The sequence below is a fragment of the Budorcas taxicolor genome, chromosome 6 (assembly GCF_023091745.1).
Source record: "Budorcas taxicolor isolate Tak-1 chromosome 6, Takin1.1, whole genome shotgun sequence".
In the NCBI taxonomy this organism is placed as follows: Eukaryota; Metazoa; Chordata; class Mammalia; order Artiodactyla; family Bovidae; genus Budorcas; species Budorcas taxicolor.
The window spans coordinates 91,666,462-91,680,669 of record NC_068915.1 but is presented as its reverse complement, the minus strand read 5'-3'; the positions used below and the strand labels follow the sequence as shown (position 1 = coordinate 91,680,669).

General features: G+C 47.8%; 1 protein-coding gene across 1 annotated transcript in view; it reads right to left on the bottom strand.

Moving 5' to 3' along the window:
• Positions 1 to 504: 504 nt before the first annotated feature.
• SHROOM3 (shroom family member 3) overlaps positions 505 to 14,208 on the bottom strand; it is a 328,306-nt gene continuing 314,602 nt past the window's right edge. Inside the window, exons 10-11 of the mRNA XM_052642061.1 lie at positions 5,301 to 5,573; positions 505 to 1,362 (exon numbers count right to left, since the gene is read on the bottom strand). Of these exons, the coding sequence (XP_052498021.1) occupies positions 994 to 1,362; positions 5,301 to 5,573 (642 nt within the window). The 3' untranslated portion in view covers positions 505 to 993. The remainder of the gene's footprint in view (positions 1,363 to 5,300; positions 5,574 to 14,208) is intronic.

The following is a 14,208-nucleotide window of genomic DNA, read 5'->3' as shown; positions in this document are numbered from 1 at the left end:
ACATTTCAGGAGAAGAAACTTTTGTGAAAAGCATGATTAAGACAGCCTGCTACTGTATCTCACTAAATAAGCTGGATTTAGCTCAAATCTCATAGCAGGACAGCATAAACTCAGTTTGGAATTGACTTGGGTTCCAGTCTCTTTGTCAACAGGTTGGAGAATTGTCCTCATCAGTGGACTTTAGCTTTCTCTCTGCCCCAGTGCATAAAGCCTTCCTGGGAAGGAGTGTGATGCTCTGCTTGTTGCAGGGGTAAGTGGTGAGCTGCCAGCAGTGGCGCCTGGGACTTCCGCATACTCAATTTAAAGCAAGCGCTGAAGCTCAACTCACATGTCAGGAGTTTAAGAAAAAAAGTCTCCACGCTCAAGGTGACTGTCTTTGGAATTCTTCGTTTCATTAAGGTTCTCACAAAATACAAAGCTCAAACGTAACTGTCTACATCCACCACAGAACAGAATCAAGTAAGTGGTTAGCACACAATGATCTTTTTCATTTTAAAAAATATAAATAACAGTGTTCAAGGTTGGACAATCTTCTCCCGTGTGTTTCTCTATAAGGCGTTATGTTGCAGGCCCTTCACTGATAAGTACGCGTACTTGTCGTCAGGAAGCACTGCCCACAGGCAGGGAAGGCCACTGTGGATGAGGTCCTGAGGGTGATACCCACGGATCCGTGTTGCCTCGGCCTGTGAAAAACTAAACGATCAATCAGACACCCTCCGATCAGTTCTCACAGTTTCATTAATTTTCTTTCTACTACGAAATAACAATAGAAAGGGGGTCACCTCCCAGTGGCATTCAAGCTCTCGGGAGATCAATCATGAAGGGCAAGAAGGAGAAGGACAGGCTTTTTCCTGGATGGAATTTTTTCCTTTTATCCAGAAAAAAACCCCCAATAACCCACAGAGCTTAATGGGTGGCTTGTACTGAAACATTTTTCAGATTAAATAGCGTTGAGAGAAGGGGTAGTCTTTTGGGTGGGTACTGGAGAAGAGGTTAAAGTGGGGAGGTCACCGCTGGGAAAACACCACTGCCAGTCCAGCCCCCCACGGGAGTCACATCGCCGGCGAGGCCTGGGGGCAGAGCCAGGGCCCCCGCCTTGGGCACGAAGTCCGAGGGAAGGCTCTCCAGCAGGCACTTGACCTGCTCCTGGCCCAGCTTGATCTTGTCGTCCAGCTCTCGCTGCTCGATGAGGAGTGTTGACTTCATTTTCACGAAATGCCGGTAATCCTGGAGCTGCTCTTCGGAGAGGTAATTGGCCAGGATGTCCAGCACCACGCGCTCCCTCCGATCCACGTTCTCCTTGAGCTCCCGGGCGTCCTCGTGCTGAGCAGACAGGACCTTCCTCTTCTCGTTGAGTGAGCTCTGCCAGGGCGAGAAGAGTGGGTCAGCAGAGGGCCAGTGTGGGGTGTTGGGGGGGCGGGGGGAAGAGCACCACACTGCCTGCAGATTCTTTTATAGGACGGGACGATATCTAAGATGCTATTTCAACCGTCACTCTAAAGTAGGAAGGCACAAGTGTTTTGAAAATCAGCTTATTACCCTTATGGTGCTTATGTATGGTCAAGCTTTAATTAGAGAGGCATTACATTCAACTGGTGGGGGTAATGGCTTTACTTTAGGCTTCTAGTGTTAAAAAGACAATCAGGATTCCACTTGTAGGGGGTCCTTAAGAGTAGTCAAAGTCCTAACGGCATGAAGTAGGACGGTGATTGCCAGGGCCTGGGGGGAGGGGAGAGTGGAGGACTTGTTTCATTGGGTACAGAGTTTTGCGAGATGAAAAAAGTTCTGGAGATCTGTTGCACAGCAATGTAAATATACTTAATACTATTGAACTGTACAGCTAAAAATGGTTAAGACAGCAAATTTTATATGTGGTGGTGATGGTTTAGTTGCCAAGTCGTGTCCGACTCTCGCGAGCCCATGGGGAGGTAGGAACCCAGGCTCCTTGGTCTATGGATTCTCCAGGCAGGAATACTGGAGTGGGTTGCCATTTCCTCCTCCAGGGGATCTTCCCGACCCAGGGGTTGAACCCTCACCCCTGCACTGGCAGGCGGATTCACCACTGAGCCACCAGGGAAGCCTAGGCACTGTGTGCTCAGTTGTCCCGACTCCCTGCGACCCCACGGACTGAAGCCCATTAGGGTCCCCTGTCCATGGAATCTTCCAGGCAAGAATACTGGAGTGGATTCCCACTTCCTTCTCCAGGAATCCAGGCTGGGATCAGGGATTGAACTTGTGTCTCTTGTGTCTCTTGCACTGGCAGGGGGATTTTTTTTTTTAGCACTGAGTCACCTGGCAAGTCCTTTATGTAGTTTACTATAATTAAATAATTGAAGGGAACAAAAATCCAATTATCAAGGAAGTCAAAGTTACGGTTTTTCTAGTAGTCATGTACGGACATGAGCGCTGGACCATAAAAAAGGTTGAGTGCTGAAGAGTTGATGCTTTTGAACTGTGATGTTGGAGAAGACTCTTGAGAGTCCCTTGGACTGCAAGGAGATCAAACCAGTCAATCCTAAAAGAAATCAGTCCTGAATATTCACTGGAAGGACTGATGCTGAAGCTGAAGCTCTAATACTTTGGCCACCTGATTCAAAGAGCTGACTCACTGGAAAAGACCCTGATGCTGGGTAGGATTGAAGGCAAAAGGAGGAGGAGGCAACAGAGGATGAGATGGTTAGATAGCATCAGCAACTCAACAGGCATGAATTTGAGCAAACTCTGGGAGACAGTGGACAGAGGAGCCTAGCATGCTGCAGTCCGTGGGGTTGCATAAAGTCAGACCTGACTTAGTGACCGAACAATAAAAACTAATCCTGATCTCTTCTGCAGGTGAGCAAGCACTTACGTGTACTTAAGAGTATAGACGGCATTTAAGTGTTAAGTTGAGCTCAATTCTGGAACAGCTCATCTTCCTCTAAGGACTGCTCCAGTGTTCCCTGTCTCACAGACCTGCGGCATCCATCCAGGTGACCCAACAGGAGACTTGGAATTACCGTCTGTTCTGTCCTTCCCCTCATCTAACATGCCCTGCTGATTCAAACTCATGCTCTAACTCACTGCTTGTTCTTTATCCCCAAGACAATGGTCTAAATTAACAGCCTAAACCCATCTTTCTAGAAGTCTCCCCATGGTAACACCCTTCTCCCACCTCCCTAGGCCGATCATGTAACGAAATGAGTTCAAGGCTCTCCAGGCTAAGGTACTGACCCACAGGTCTTGGTGACAATTTTCTGCACTGGATTCTACTATCCCTCCAGACCCACTCTCCTCAGCCTGTCTCAATGTCTGGTGAAGCTGAACCCTGCTGGGTGCTAGGTTTGGCCAGTAGCAGCCATGGCAGGGCAACTGGGAGGTGGGAGAAAGAAGACACTGAGGCCTGTATTCCTGGCTCTGTCCTTGCCAGGTGGCAGTGGCTGATACCTTTCCTCCAGAAAGGTTTGGCTACAGTTCTGAGAAGGGCCCGTTCCTTCTGCTTCTCCGGGTCCAGAGATGATAATGGCTTCCCCACTGATGCTAGCCCCATGGGGACAAAGCAGCTTCATTATCCCTTCTTGCCTGTGTGCTAAGTCGTGTCCAACTCTTGCGACCCTCTGGACTATAAGCCTACCAGGCTCCTCTGTCCATGGAACTGCCCAGGCAAGAATACTGGAGTGGGTTGCTGCCCTCCTCCAGGGGATCTTCCTGACCCAGGGATTGAACCCATGTATCTTATGTCTCCCGAGTTGGCAGGCAGATTCTTTACCACTAGCGCCACCTGGGCAGCCCTTCCTGGTCTCCCTTAAAAACAAGTCAGTCAAGTGTCACTGTATGTTCTAGACATACCAACCGCATGTAACTCAGTTCCTCAACATGCCATGGTCTGCCTGGGCTTTGTCCATAACATTCCTTCTAAATGGTGAAGCTTTTCCCATCAGTCCACCTGGCATTCAGAAAGCCCTCTAGACGCCACTTGAGCGGCACTCGTGTGGAGCCCCTCCTGACCCCAGCACCACACGAAGAGTGCTCCCAAGGCCGTGAGTTTATCACTGCACAGCAGCACACTAGACACACTCGCTGCTTCCACACTGGTCCTCCTCACTGGTGCTGCCTTCGGGGTGGGTGGGGCGCTGCTTTTAGCCAGTGTCAGCCCTAGCACGCAGAGCAGCTGGAATTTGGCAGGTTCTTGTTCACTGCTCGCTGGATGCAAGGCTGGCAGGAGGGACAACACTTTGGAGGCAAGGACAGTTAGTTTCTAGGGAAACTGGAGGGAACAAAGGCCTGGCACATATCCACCGCAGGGCACTAGTCCAGGGTGGGGGTTTGGTGTCCTGGGTGCTCAGAGTCCCGTTCCTAAATGCTTACCGTCTAGATCTCTTCTAATCTTTCAAAAATCTGTTTGCCAAGACATACCTTTCCTTTTAAGGCAGTGCATTTGGAGAAATGACTGGGAAATCCCTAATTTCCGGGAGTCAGGAAGCAAGAGAGCTGCCTCTTACTGGCTGGAGTGCTGGTCAGTTGGCGTGTACATCAAGTTACAGCTCTGTTTACTGTCTGACCTCCTTGGTCAGTCAGTCCCATGCGGGCGGGGATCTGACTGCTTTATTCAAAGTATCCCAAGTGCCTACACCAGAAGGTGGCCCATACAAGACACACAGGAAATACCTGCTGCACAGATGAGCAAGTGAAGAATGCTCTGTAGCTCCGCGATGAAGTTCAAGGAGGTGATAACACCTGGGACCACAGCAGGGCTCCGGTCCTGGCCGCGACACTTACTTGCCTCTAGTGGGAACTCTTTGAGGCTGTGTCTACAGCATCTAAGCCCACAGTGCCTGACCCGCAGGGCGCCCCGGATTCTGTGTCGTGTCACCACCGCTGTCATTCCATTCTTCCAGTGACGGGTGCGGTGACAACAGTGGGTACATCCTCCCTTGCTGTCCCTGGCCCCTCACCTGCAGCCTGAGCTCATGTTCCTGGGCCCTCTCCTCGTCCCCAATAGCTTCATCATGACTCTCTGTTTTTAACGTCCATCTTCATTATGCCTTTTGCCTTTTTCTGGGACAGGAAGGAAGGAAAGGAACTCTGGCGCCCACGTTTTTACTTTCCTGTAAGTATCCCTGAGGCTGAGGTGTTGTGACATGACATCCTGGCGTGGGAGCTGCCTTCCCCCCTCTGCCCTGCACACCTGTATGCCGGACCCCCCCTCCCTGCCCCAGGGAGATGGTGGTCTTCTCTAGGACTCCTGTCTCACCATACTTCTGTGTACATGGGACTCGAGGGAGGCAGGGAGGAGACTTGAAGGGAGCTGCTAAGCCGCCTACCCTTTCCTCGTTACTGGCGTCTTCACCAAGGCCGCTGAGCACGTTCTCCACGCGGGCCAGGCGCCCCGAGAGGGACAGGAGCAGGTTCACCACCTTGTCCAAGTCCCCGATGAACATCTTGTACTTGTCGATCTCATTGGGCTTGCAGAGCTCACTGATCCAGGCCTCCACCTCCTCCCCCAGGGCGTTATTGAGCTTGATGTCCATCAGCAGGCTCCCCTTGGCTTCCTGGAGGGTCTCGAGCTTGTGGGTGAGGCTTCCGATCAGCTCCGCCTGTCGTGAGAGAGGAGACACACAGCAAAAGTTAGCCAGCCGAGTGGTCAGAGGGGACAAGCGCCACTTCTACTGGCATCCTCCCTGTCTTTTTTCGATGCTCGGCTGAAGGCCCTCCTCTGCTCTGTATCGACCGCCCCCAACCTTAGACCAGTCTCCTCTCCTTTCTCAGAACCTATTCAGTCCTCACAGGCTGCGCACGATCGCACGTCGCCTTGGAATGTTGTCCAGTCACGTCGTTCTGTGCACAACGCTGCCTTCCCAGCTGGTTTGTTCACTGCCCACTTTTAAAAGTCTTTTCAAGACATGGTCTCATCATTTGATCCTCACAACAATACCACAGGCAGGCAGGGTATATATTCTTGTTTAACAAATAGAGCAGCTTAGTCAAAGAAACTAGGGATTTGCCTGCGATTACAGCGCTGAGTATTAATCACAGATACCACTTGTGGAGCAATTACCATGAGCCAGACATGGTGAGGAAGTCTACAGATTATCTCCGTGAGCCTTCCCAGCGGTCTTGTAGGAGATACTCCCTCATCTATGCAGCGCACTAGGTGAGGAAATTGGGGTGTGCTGAGTTTTAACTGGCAAATGAGCATTAACCAGTAAGCCTGTCCTCAGATGTGGGGGTGAGTGGTGAAGAGAAGGGAGCACTCTTCTTCTGAGCTTCTACTGAACTTGGCTGCCTAATTTTCTCAGGCTCCTTCAGTTTAAGTAGGGTTCACAAATGTCCTTGAAGTGTCCAAGTTCTGGCTTGAATTAAAGGTAGCAGGTCAGCGGTACTAGAAGGGCAGTCACCAAGTGAGTGGGGTTCAGTGGGTAAGGGTGGGTCAAAGAAGGCTGAACAGCCACCAGGGTCAGCATTCAGCCCACTCAGTCTTCCCTCTGCTACCCTGCCTTTTGTTTTTTCTTACCTTTAATTTTATTGGAGTCTAGTTGATTTACAATGTTATATTTCAGGCATATGGCAAAGTGTTTCAGTTACACATAAACATATTCATTTTTTAGATTCTTTTCTCATATAGGTTGTCACAGAATACTCAGCAGTGTTCCCCAGGCTCTACAGCAAATCCTTGTTAGTTACCTACTTTATAGTAGTGTGTATATGTTAATCCCAAGTTCCTAATTTATCCTTTCCCCCCATGTTTCCCCTTTGGTAACCATTAGCTTGTTTTCAATATCTGTCAGTTTCTGTCCTCATTTCTGTTTATCCTGTTTCATGGCGGCAATTTCAACTCTGTCTTCCAGCTCACTTATCCGTTCTTTGGCTTTAACAAAAATTAATTGACTCCTTCAAGCATATTTTTCATTCCAGTTGCTGTATTGTTCATCTCTGTTTATTTGTTCTTTAAATCTTCTACTCTTTGTTAAACACCTCTGGTATCCTCTTGATTTGCGCCTCCATTCTTTTTCCGGAGATCTTCCATTATCTTTGGTATCAGTACTCTAAATTCGTTTCCAGACAGGTTGCCTCTCTCTACTTCACTTAGTTGTGGGTTTTTATCTTGCTCCTTCATCTGGAACATATTTCTCTATCGTCTCATTTTGTCTTTCCGTGTTTGTGGTCTCCACTTCTCAGGCTGCAGGATCATAACTCCTCTTGCTGTTAGTGTCTGCTCCCTGGGGGGTGAGGCTGGTCTTGGGGCCTGTGCAGGCTTCTTGGTGGGAGGGACTGGTGTCTGCCAGCTGGTAGATGGAGCTGGGTCCTGTCCCTCTGGTGGGCAGGGCTATATCAAGGGGTGTGTTTAGAAGTGGCTGTGAGCTCAGCCTGTCTGCTGATGGGTGGGGCTGTGTTCCTGCAGGTTGTTTGGCCTGAGTGTTCCAGCACGGGTCTGTAGGCTGTTGGGTGGGACCAGGTCGTAATACCATAATGGCAGACCTCCAGGAGAGCTCACACTGAGCGACAGTCTCTGGGGCCTCTGCCACCAGTATCCTTGCTCCCCAGTGAACCCCAGCTGACCCCTGCTTCTCCAGGACACCTTCCAGGACTCATAGGTAGGTCCAGTTCAGGCTACTGTGGCGTTACTGTCCCAGTGTGTGTGAAACCTTGTGTGTGCCCTCCAAGAGTGGAGTCTGTTTCTCCTAGGCCTGTGGAACTCCTGAACTCAAGCCCCACTGGGGGTTCCTCCTCCCGATACCAGACCCTCAGGCTGGAGAGCCTGATGGAGGGCTCAGGACTCTCGCTCTTGCAGGAGAATGTCTGTGACATAATTATTTTCCAGTTTGTGGGTCATCCACCTGGCAGGTGTGGGGTTTGATGATGTCGTAAAAGTGCCCTCTCCTTCTGTCTTACTGAGGCTTCTTCTTTGTCTTTGAATGTAAACTACCTTTTCTGGTAGATTCCAGTCTTTTTGGTCATTGGTTGCTCAGCAGTTAGTTGTGATTTTGGTGTTTTCGTGAGAGCAGGCAAGCTCAAGTCCTTCTACTCTGCCATCTTGTTCAGAACCAAGGGGCTGCTTTTAGTTTGGGTGCTGGCTGTCTCCTTCCGCAGCATGTGCTGGCCGCTGTCCCCTTGATACGTGCTGTGCAGATGCAGAGGCCCGTGCACACTCCTGGGGTGATGGGGGCAGTGCTTGGGGCCTGCTTGCAGGTCTCAGGCAGGCAGCTGCTGTCTGCATACTCTTGGGACAGCAGAGGCAATGCTTGGCGCCTGCTCTGTTTTTCAAAGACATCAACGTTAGCAGAAGAATCATAGGTCTGCCTGTACAGGAGCTGACATGAACTCTGGGCTTCATGAGACAAGGATGGACAGAATGAGAAGAAAATGCCTAGAAGTGATGCAGGGAGGCTTTTGCAGGAAGAACCATCTACATTTTGCATTTTGATTTCTGAAAGCTATTGGCAGGGCTGTAATGTGATCCGTCAGAGCCCAGCCAGATCGGCTAATACCAGCATCACTGAGCAGTCACACCATCACTCCTGACCCAAAGGTTGCACATTTGGATGGTATTTGAATTTTTCATTTTACCAAGCCCTTGGAGATTTGGATTTTAAAATGTAGTTAAAGAGGGATTTGAATAACTGAAGGTAGCAAGGGAAAGTTGGCTGTATGCAATAGCCATTTCTCTGCCAGGCAGATCTTTTTAAAAAAACCCACCAACTTATACCCATGGAATTCAATGGAGAGAGAGGGGAGAGGTGTTTTGATTTTTTAAAAATAACTTACTAGTCTCTCAGGAGCTAATTAATTTGCAAAATCATGGACATTTAACCACTTCTCATCTGGCATAAACTGTTAACTCCCCCGGCTGAGCTGCTATTTATAAGCCTTCTCACTGGTAACATAGTTTAACAGTCCCTCCCTCCCACCTTGCCATCTGCAGGCTGAAATCCTGCTGGGCCCTGTCCACCTCCTCATGGTTCCAGCGCCTGGTCCATGCACAGACACTGGACCAGGAGTCATCAGGAGATCTGGCTATGACAGAAATTCATTCTCAGGCCCCCTCACTCGACTTTTTGTATCTGTTTTTCTCATCCACAGCACAGGCATCCCAATGTCTGCCTGAAAATAATCATTCTGTTTAGTTACAGAGCTCTTTCTCTAAGCCAGGCACCATTTAGGCATTTTCCTCTTTTTAATTTTTACTCACAACAACCCAGTGAGATGGGTGCTGCTATCCCCCTTTTACTGATGAGGAAAGTGAGGCGGATAGCAGTTGTGTCACTTGCCCAAGCTCAGGCAGACAGAAAGGGGCAGCACTGGGCTTAGGCCCAGGTTACCCAGCTGCAGGATTCAGGCTTTTTGTTATGTTAAAACAGCTCAGAGGAATGTTGTGAAGCTCAGGTAAGATGAAGCAAGCACTTTGGAACATATAGAAAGTGTTACACATTCAAGCTGTTCCTCTTTTGTGCTATGGGTAAGATTAGGCAGCCCCTTGAAGAACATATACCAGTCAGTCACTTGGGTAGATGACCCTCGGGGAAGATAGCCAACCACTCCCCAACCCCAACACTGTGTTGCCTTCTGCACAGGGGACTTGTGCTGACAGGGTTGCCAATAATATCACTACACACACAGTCGGCCTCGACCAATGGCCTGTCTTCATCTAAACAGAGTAATTCGGGACCCTTAGGGCTTCCCAGGTGGTTCAGTGGTAAAGAATCCATCTGCCCATGTGGGAGACCTGAGTTCGATCCCTCAGTTGAGAAGATCCCCTGGAGGAGGGCATGGCTACCCACTCCAGTATTCCTGCCTGAAGAATTCCAGGGAAAGAGGAGGCTGCCGCGCTATAGTTTGTGGGATAGCAAAGAGTTGGACATGACTGAGCAACTAACACGGCCATATGGCTAGGGTTTGAGGACAGAGGGAAATTTAGGCTCCGGCTGGTAAAAACTGGGACTAGTTAAAGACATTCAACTCGAGGATCCAAGCAGCAGCATGGGCTGTTCTCTTTAGCTGCATTTCACTCAAGAGAGAAGTCGGGGGCGGTTTCTGTCCCGAGCAAGTCTCCATCCCATGTTGTGTGGCTGACGAAGCAGAAAGGTCGGGGGGGACCCACTGCCAAGGCAGATATTCTCTAGCATGCTCTCTGTCAACAGTGGTTCTCGTTTTCTCTCAGGAAGGCTTGTGACCAGAACGCTGTCACATTTACCTAGTTTGATCTCTTGGTTCTGAGATCTCTTGGTTCTTGGTAACAGGAATCTCTGACATACAAGAAGAAACATGATTAAATTCCTCAAAATTCAACGCAGCTCATCTTCCTCCCTCCCTCTGCTTTCCTATTTCTGTTACAACAGTCCTCTCAGCCAGGAACTCCGGAGTCAGCCCTCTTTCCTCTCCTCCGTGCTCCATGTGGAATCTGCTACCAGGCTGTCCATTTTTACTTCCTCTTTTGAAAACTAAAATCCATCTGCTTCTCACTGCTCCTCCTGCACCTCCCTCTCTGACCCATATCATCACGTTCCTGGGCAGCTGTAACCCTTCCAACTACCCTCTCTTCCTACTGTCTGAGTCTGCACGTAGCTACTAGAGACTTTCCAGGATGTAAATCCGCCACATCTCTCTCCCTGATGATAAACCCCAGGAGGCGGCTGACTGTTAACTGCAAGGTTAACTGGCAGCTCGCTGGGGAGGGAGCAAGCCTGAAGGATGACCCAGACGGGGGCGAGTTTCCTGTTTCTCCCCCTTTTTATGTTCTAGCTCTGCTCTGGGAATAGCCTCAACACTGAACTGCAGAGATGGTATGGCAGCAAAAATGCTGAAAGAAGCCCCGCCTTCTGTGGGATAAAGCGGAAATCCTGTTCTTGCCCTTCCTTCTCATTTTTTCCTCCCTTTCCCAGCCCCGTTCCCTGAGGTGACTCTCCTTGCACAGCCGCAGGGCATGCGCACTTAAAACTCCAAGAGGAAACCCTTCTTTCTGTCTAGAGGAACTGGGAAAATGACCCCATGGACTGAAACTCTAAGGGGGTCTCCCCACTCTTTCTTTCTCTTATTGAGGGGAGTCCCATGTAGACAGTACGGCCGCGCAGGCTGCTGTGACATTGCGAGAACTTGTCTGTTTCCAGCCAGAGGTGCAGGAAGGGGCCTCTGGGAGCCAGAGGCTGGAGGGGGATGGGAGGAGGCGTGGGAATACTGGTCAGGAGAGAGCAGGAAAGGGAGACCAACTCTGGGTTGGAACTGCCTAGGTCCTGGCTCACCTAGAAGCTGTACGTGTGGGACAGACCCAAAGCAGCACAGCTGAGGCTTTCAGGACTGAACTGTGACAGAACCACCCACCCGAGCCCCCAGCTCAGCCCTGAAAGGTGCCCGTGGGGGACAGACACATAGTAGACAGCAGAGGTTCTGAAAACCGAACTGAACCGGGACCAACACCCAGGGGTGGGATGGAACTTGCAGTCTGACCCTCACTAGGCTGACTGCTTGCTAAAATAAAACACTGAATCCACATTCTCCGGCGGATTGGCACAGAACCCAGAGTCTCACAACATAATACTCAAAATGTTCAAATACCATATTGCCCCATATGAAAAGAACCAGTAAAATGTGAGCAGCTCTCAGGGGAAGACCACCAACAGGTGCTAACCCTAAGATAAACAAACACTGGGACTATCGAAGCCTTTAAAAGACTTTTGTAACTATGTTCCATGGTAGAAGTAAACACTCCTGAAATGAACATCCAGACACTACAAAACCGTAACTGAATGGAAATTTTACAACTGAAAACTGGAATATTTGAAATTAAAAAAAAAAAAAATCACTGGCAGAATGCAGGGAAGTCAGTGAAACTGAAGACAGATCAGTAAAAATAATCCAATTTGAACGAACGGACAGAAAACATTAAAAACATGAACAAATAGTTTCAGACTTGCAGGGCCATATCCAAAGGTCTAATATTTGTGTCACTGGAGTCCCAAAAGGAGAAAAGGAAAAGATTAGCACGTTAAAAAAAAAAAAAAAATTGACCTACTGGCTAATAACATACTGAATTTAGCGACAGACATTAAGTATAGAATTAAGAAGCTTAGCAAACCCCAACAGGACAAATGAAAAAAATAAGACCCATGCACATCATAACCAAACTGCTGAAAAATCAAAGAAAGAAAAATTTGAAAGCAGTCAGATAAAAAACATTCCATATAGAAGGAACAAGTCTTCAACAGCTGTGCATTTCTCATCAGAAATGATGGAAGCAAGAAGAAATGGGACAACATTTTTATAGTGCTGAAAGAATAGTCAACCCAGACTTCCATATCCAGTAAAAATTCTTTAGAAATGACAGTAGAATATGGAAATTTTTAGATGAAGGAAAACTAAAAGAATTTGTCACCAGCAGAAAAATGCTTAAAAACAGAAACACTAAAGGAAGATGTTCAGGCTGAAAGGAAGACAGACCAGAGGGAAGCTTGGAACTTCAAGAATGAAGCAAGAGCAACAGAGACAGGCAGCTGAGAGTCATCTGGGTCACTAGTGGTCTCCTGGGGAAAGCCAGTTCTAAGGAACAACAGATTCTTTTTGAAATATTCCACCAAGTCTCTAAGCCAAAGTCTTCTGGCCTTCAGAACAGAATCATGGGATCTGGTTAAGCAGATCTTTGTCTAACAGATATGGCAGGGTTTAGCGAAACAGTTAGAAGTATTAAACTGTCTTTAGATTTTATGTCTGTCAGAAGTTCACGCAGTGAGTGTTTTGGACTGTAGCCCGCCAGGCTCCTCCGTCCATGGGATTTCCCAAGCAAGAATACTGGAGTGGGTTGTGATTTCCTTCTCCAGGGGATCTTCTCGACCCAGGAATTGAACCCAGGTCTCCTGCACTGCAGGCAGATTCTTTATTGTCTGAGCAATATTATAATTCATCATCCAGGATATATAAATAAAAAGTATGTTAAAGGAGAATGGATTCGAAATACTTTTAAGTTTCAAAATATAAATAAATCAGGACTGTAGTTTCCATTGACAGTGAGTTCCATGCCAAGAAATATATGTTAGGTTATTACTAACTTTAAACATTAGGGAGCACATTATTGCTTTGCAGAATTTGGTGGAAGGCTATACTTGGCCTTAAAACAATCTTGACCAAACATCATGTTTTAAAACCATCCTTAGAAAAGCTTGTTATATATCAGGAAAGTAACAAGTGAAAGTGAAGTTGCTCAGTCGTGTCTGACTCTTTGATACCCCATGGACTGTAGCCTACCACGCTCCTCCGTCCATGGGATTTTCCAGGCAAGAGTACTGGAGTGGGTTGCCATTTCCTTCTCCAGAGGATCTTCCCGACCCAGGGATCGAACCCAGGTCTCCCACACTGTAGGTAGACTCTACCGTCTGAGCCACCAGGGAGAGAACTGCATTTCAACTTCATGCTGAATCTATTAATAAATGCCTTCAACAACATCACTTAAAGCCTACATATTTCCTGTGTCCTGACCAGATATATAAATGCAAGACACACACACACATTCTATTACACATTAATAAATCTGCAGTTTATTCAAACAATCTCATAAGGTTCTCCACTGTCACATGATAAAATCCAAACTTTAGCATTTCAGACAAAGCCCCATGTGACCTCCATGACCTCCTGCCCCCATGAATCCTCCCCATTTCATCTCCTTCCTGCCATTCATGGCCTTTCTTTGTTAGCCTCTAAATTTGGTAAATTCTGATTTAATCATGAGACTATTTTACACCCCGAAATGTCAAGCCTCCAGGAAGTATCTCCCTCCAATATATACTAGCTCCCAATGCTTTTTCACACGTCTGCCTCTTCTCTCTTCTTCCCTTTGTCTTGAAATCCTCCCCCCCTTCCTCTCCTGACTCACTCTAACTAATTCAGCCTAAAATGTGACAATACAGGCATCAGAGCAGTTTTGTGTAAATAAAGAAGGCAATAAAGCACTAAGTAAAAAAAAAAATACAGCCCACATCTGGGACTAAGACTTGCTTGACAAATAGTACCTAATGTCATTTCTTGTGAGGATTAATCCCTTATTCCTTCAGTTCTCAGTCTAAAAATACTTGTTACATAATTCTTAGAATGAGAGGGTGATGATAAAGTGATGAAAAAGCAGTGAAAAAAAATAAAATTAAGATGAGGAGGAAAAAGCAACAAATAATTTGCCACACTGCTACTGTAGGGCAGGGTATGTCTACACGCAAAAACAAAACAACTGTAAAATATTCAGTTAAAGATGTT